General features: G+C 38.2%; 2 protein-coding genes across 2 annotated transcripts; both read left to right on the top strand.

Moving 5' to 3' along the window:
- Window positions 1-330: 330 nt before the first annotated feature.
- Window positions 331-726, top strand: LOC136850947 (uncharacterized). The gene has a single exon (XM_067124930.1). The coding sequence runs from the start codon at window positions 331-333 to the stop codon at window positions 724-726; it is 396 nt and encodes a 131-aa protein (XP_066981031.1).
- A 108-nt stretch (window positions 727-834) lies between these two features.
- On the top strand, window positions 835-1,881 carry LOC136850936 (uncharacterized). The gene has a single exon (XM_067124923.1). It carries the CDS (start codon window positions 835-837, stop codon window positions 1,879-1,881), a length of 1,047 nt encoding a protein of 348 aa, XP_066981024.1.
- The last annotated feature ends 4,248 nt before the right edge of the window (window positions 1,882-6,129 follow it).

Below are 6,129 nucleotides of genomic sequence, written 5' to 3'. Positions count from 1 at the left end.
GATAACAGTTAATATCAATTATTCCAATTTGACATGAAGACATAGACATGTATCATTATAGCATTACTTATATCATCGTTTACGTTCTGAGTAGTTTTGAGGGAAAGTGGGGGGACCTGGTTTTCCGACGAGGGAGTTTGCGACACAGCCATGGACGATGCGTATCCCAAAAGCCAGTAGCTGAGTAGTTTTGACGGCTGGGGATTTGCAGCCTCTGTGTAACTTTATTAGCTGGTAAACACGATTATCTATATTACGGCAATCTCCACCATATTGTTGTCTTCTTTAGTCTATATAATATATAGTTATATATGGCATTTTTTTGTAGAGATGGCGGCGGCAAACAAAGACAACTCTGTTGAGCATATAACTCAAAGAAGTCGGATCATTGGTGAGTCGGAGCGTGGTGTTCCAACAGGAGATATTGCCGTGAGCGTTGGAGTGTCAACTCGCACAGTCCAAAGGTGGATATCAAGATGGCGGGAAGAGGGAACATTGGCAAATAGACGTAGGAGAGGACGCCCACGCATAACAACACGACAACAAGACGAACAAATCATTGCAGCATCCATAGACGACCCTCTGAAAACCTCAGTAACTATCACGCAAGAATTGCATCTCCCGTGCACTCCACAGACAACCAGACAGCGACTGAGGGAGCATGGGATCAGGTGCCATGTTCCGGGTTCCGGCGGTCAAAGAGGAGTTAAAGGAATGGCATCGTGACACTCGTTTGGGCTTTGCTCTGCAACATGTTGTTTACGATATCGATGACTGGAAAAATGTAATCTTCAGTGATGAAACTTACTTTACATCGATAGAGTCCAGAGCAATATGCACGTCTGGCGACGCACCGGAACAAGATACGATGCTAGAAATATTCAGGAGAGAGCTAGGAGTGGGAAGTCGTCTTCGAAGTCGACCTCAAGGCCGTCCTCGAAGTCGACCTCAAGGTCGTCCTCGACGTCGTCCTCAAGGTCGACCTCGAAGTCGTCCTCGACGTCGACCTCGAGGTCGTGCTCGAAGTCGTCCTCGAAGCCGTCCTCGAGCTCGTCCTCGAAGCCGTCCTCGAGCTCGTCCTCGAAGCCGTCCTCGAGCTCGTCCTCGAAGCCGTCCTCGAAGCTCGTCCTCGAGCTCGTCCTCGAAGTCGTCCTCGAGGTCGTCCTCAAAGCCGTCCTCGAGCTCGTCCTCGAAGACGTCCTCGAGCTCGTCCTCGAAGACGTCTTCGAGGTCGTCCTGGAAGTCGACCTCGAAATCTTCCTCGAGCTCGTCCTCGAAGTCGTCCTCGATGTCGTCCTCGAAATCGCCCTGGAGGTCGTCCTCGAAGTCAACCTCGAGGTCGTCCTTGATGTCCTCCTCGAAGTCTTCCTCGAGCTCGTCCTTGAGCTCATAATCGAAGTCATCCTCGAGCTCGTCCTCGAAGTCGTCCTCGATGTCGTCTTCGAGCTCGACCTCGAAGTCGTCCTCGAAATCTTCCTCGTAGCCGTTCTCGAGCTCGTCCTCGATGACGTCCTCGAAGTCGTCCTCGTCGTCGCCGTCGACCTCGTCGTCGCTCGTCAACCTCGTCCTCGAGGTCGTCCTCGAAGTCGTCCTTTAAGACGTCCGCGAGCTCATCCTCAAAGTCGTCCTCGAGCTTGTCCTCGAAGCCGTCCTCGAAGTCGTCCACGAAGTCCACCTCGAGGTCGTCCTCGAAGTCGACCTCGACGCCCTCAAAGTCGACCTCGAGGTCGTCCCCGAAGTCGACCTCGACGCCCTCAAAGTCGACCTCGAGGTCGTCCCCGAAGTCGTCTTCGAAATCGACCTCGAGCCCTTGAATTCGATCTCGAGGTCGTCCTCGAAGCCGTCCTCGAAGTCGACCTCGAAGAGCTGGTAGCTCATTGAATAGACGCTGCATTATCGATGCTGGTGCGTGGTGGATTAATGTCCTGTGTGTTTTCCTTAGTTTTCCTTGTATAGTTTTGGCCACTATTATTCTACCTCTGCTTGCTCTTTCTGATATTTTTAGCTCCATGATGTTTTCGATAATTCCTTCTATCTGTTCCCATGCCTGGATTATCATGTAGCGTTCTATTCTCCTTTCAAGGCTATATAAATTTAAGAATTGTAGTCTTTCCCAATAGTCAAGGTCCTTAACTTCTATTCTAGCTGTGAAGGACCTTTGTACACTCTCTATTTGTTCAATATCCTTTTGGTAGTGTGGGTACCATATTATATTGCAATATTCAAGTGGACTACGTACGTACGTTTTATAAAGCATAATCATGTGTTCGGCTTTTCTTGTTTTGAAGTGTCGGAACAACATTCCCATTTTTGCTTTGCATTTTGCCAATAGTATTGCTATTAGGTTAAGAACAAATTATCCAGGAGATAAAGTTACACTTAAGTATTCTCGAAGAATGGGTTGGCCCGCAAACTGGGCAATGTTGCTTACAATGAAAAAACGTTAAGCTATTTCAAGTAATCTTCCTGATAATATTCAATCCATTTTTTTTTTTATAAAAATGTAGTCTGAAATAAACACGTTTGTCTTGATATTATTGAAAATACTGTAACTTGCCATTTTTTTATGTTTTGTGTTTAGGTTTAAAGTAGGAAATATACTTCGAAAAAATGTGACAAATGCGCCCATTTTTTACGTATTAAATCCTGTTGTGTTTTTAGAAATACACTTTTTTCCTCTGACGATGAGGGCAATAGTTCTCTAAAAGCTTAAATTTATACTTTTTATAATTAAAGAATATTTATTAACAATGACTTACCTGTCAAAGTTTGAGTTTAGTGAATGATGAAAGCTGCGCTGATGATTCTTTTAGAAACCTGTAAAAATATTGATAGTATTAATAACCCTAGGCAGCAACTGTTCAGTCTTTTTTTTTATCTCGTATTTCTTGAAAAAATATACACATATACAAAGCGAATGGGAAGGTTAAAAAGATTTACCTTTTTTTGAAACCAATATTTATATTTTAATATATACAATATACCAGACAAATGAAATATTAAAAAGACTTCACTTTTCAAATCAGAGAATTTGAACGAATCTGAAAAGGAAGAAATGACTCGCAAGCTACAATGATTGTGCAGGGAGTGCTGTCATTTCCCCCCAGTGCCATTTGTTTAAAAGTACTCCGTGTGTCCACAGTGAAATACTATACTTTAATTGATTAGTCATTCTAGTTACTGTTTTCAAAGCCGTCATTGCCACCTTATTTAGTTTCAGTTGCACATTTGTAAAACACCACTGTGATCGTAACATGATGATGTACAGGTATGTCAGTTATATTATACAATAAATACTGAAATATTAAAATTGCCAGCAGAAGTGTCATGTGAATACAATAATTACTGAGACGGAATAAACCACTTAAATTGTCAACAGAAAACACTTGTTTGTAGACTCTCCCTAAACCTTTACCAAAGCAAATTCTCAATACATCGAATATTTTAAGTTTTAGTGCTTCGTGAGGAGATCCTGCAAGTACCTGTTCATGAAATGATAACTCTGGTCATAATGATAATCTTTAAAATAATAATCTCTAATTCAATATATATATATATATATATATATATATATATATATATATATATATATATATATATATATATATATATATATATATATATATAATATACATATATATTTCGTATTTGACGTGACGTTCATATCTACTTTAATGATTTATAAGCTGATGCGTATAGACAGGAATGTCCAAAAATTATTTTGTATGTCATCAGGAAGCTGCAGAGGAATGTATCTGGTTGCAGACCTCGGGGAAACATGAGTGTGACATTACCCTTTAATTAATTTTTTTTTCAGTCTGGATGGTTTTTAATCCTCTCAGGATTATTCTGAAATTATAGTTTGAATATAATTACACAACCCGTATGGGGATATGGGGAAAGAAACCGTAGGGCTAATATTATGACGCGTACAAGTTTGAAATTGTTGTTTTTGAAACGTAACGAAAAAAAAATTTTTTCTTGCTGTTAATTTCTCATTTTCAGAAAAGTGAAAACGTTGTACGTTCAACATTAAATGATATTTACTGATAGACGGGTTTTCACAGTGGCGAATTGTGTGTTTTTTCGCACCGGATAAAAATACAAATAAGAATAAAGACAAGAGCTTGAGGAATAAAATATTATAGAGTACCTGTTACCTATCCTCCATGAAACGAGTTTGACCTGTCTTTGTTATGACGTGTATAACATAAGGAGCTTTCGTACTGACCTGGGGTGCTGTGGGTAGGTGTGGGAGGTAGGATGTATCGTCGGGAGTAGGGGTGGGGGTTTACAAATTCTGCATCAAAGATACTCATGATATTTACAGAACCGGTGAGATAGTGGCCAGAGCTTTTTCTTTCAGTTATCTTCCAGGAAACAGAATTTGAAGGCTAAAGGGAAATATTCTTTTATGCAAGTAGAACGGGGTTTCTTGTTCCTAAAGGCTAAGGATAACAGCAAACAATAATATTACACAATTTCCAGTAATTTTTGACGGCAAAAAGACTACGCTTTCCCATAAGAGCTATACTTCGTATCAATACGTGAAAAATACTGCCAAGAAGCAAATGCATGTTCGATTCTTGAAAGATTTCTTGGGGAAATTTTTAAGGTAAACCGTCAAAAACACTATGATATGCTTTTAATATTTTCAGGTCAAAAAGAGCCTTTCAAACCGTTGCCATAAGAGCTAGTCGTTGTAGCAATGTATGGATGATATGGCTCCGTCACAGATTATATCAGAAAATTAAATTCATATTCGATTCTTGAACAATTCTCGGGAAAATATTTATGGCAACCCGTCTATCAGTAAATATCATTTAATGTTGAACATACAAATTTTTCACTCTTCTGAAAGGGAGAAATTAACAGCAAGAAAAATTTTTTTTTTTTTGTTACGACTCAAAAGCAACAATTTCAAACTTGTACGCGTCATATTAGCCCTATGGTTTCTTCCATCATATCCCTATACGGTTTGTGTAATTATATTCAAACTATAATTGTCGTCGATTTATAAGTAAAAGTTGAAAATGAAGAATATGTTACAGAAGGCACCAATCAACTAAGGATCTTATTCGTAAGGACTCTGTAGGATTTAAGCTTTCCCTAGAATCTAAGCACTGCCTTTTTTATATTTCTTAAGCTAAGCAAATGATTCTCCCTTTCTTTCGACGGATTTCAGCTCTGCTGGAAAGTCAAGCAAAATCAGCGCTTCATTTTTACCAACATGTATATTCTGATTTATAGCCACACACGCAAATGTCTTTCTATCCTTATACATTGGGCAATGAATGTAGGGGAAAATATTGAAACATAATTTTTGATATTGCATTCTATTGTATACAATTAAAAGCGAAAAATACGAAAAAAACCGAGCCCACAGTGGAAGTGAACTACTATAGAAATTGCTTTGTTTCTGTTATAGAGAAGAAACCTTAGAATTATTCTATATTGTTTAGATATATGAAATGATTCAGGAGATTTGACGTCGCTTATTATTTTGAAATATTAGTCTGTGTAAAGATACTCGTTTCCCATGGATTCATATTCATATTTTATTAACTTTTATATCTCAGCTTGAAATATTTAAAAAGACAAATTTATTTCAGCAATATTTCAGTTGACATTTATACCGAATTATGACACTGGTCTATTTAGTAAAATAATAATAATAATAATAATAATAATAATAATAATAATAATAATAATAATAATAATAATAATAATAATATCTCGGAAGATGATCCTCTCTCAAACAAACCTCATTAGACAGAATGGCCGCCTGGATGCCATTGAGTTTATATTGCAAAGGAAATTATTCGAGAGAATGAGTAACTGCAATACAAACTCAACGGCATCCAGACGGCCATTCAGTTTAATAATAATAATAATAATAATAATAATAATAATAATAATAATAATAATAATAATAATAATAATAATAATAATAATAATAATTGAACTCGCGTCGTTCACGGACCAGTTGAAAAGAGAAACGATAAAAAGCTTTATATTCCGTTGTGTCACATTATTCCACTTGTTGAGGTATAAAATCCGTGTTTCGACCTTGACACATTAATGAATAGGAGCGATCTGCTATATGTTAGCTCTGCAGATAAGGATATT

This window comes from Macrobrachium rosenbergii, chromosome 3 (assembly GCF_040412425.1).
Source record: "Macrobrachium rosenbergii isolate ZJJX-2024 chromosome 3, ASM4041242v1, whole genome shotgun sequence".
NCBI lineage: Eukaryota > Metazoa > Arthropoda > Malacostraca > Decapoda > Palaemonidae > Macrobrachium > Macrobrachium rosenbergii.
Note: the sequence above shows the minus strand (reverse complement) of the source record. Positions and strands in the feature narration are given on the sequence as shown.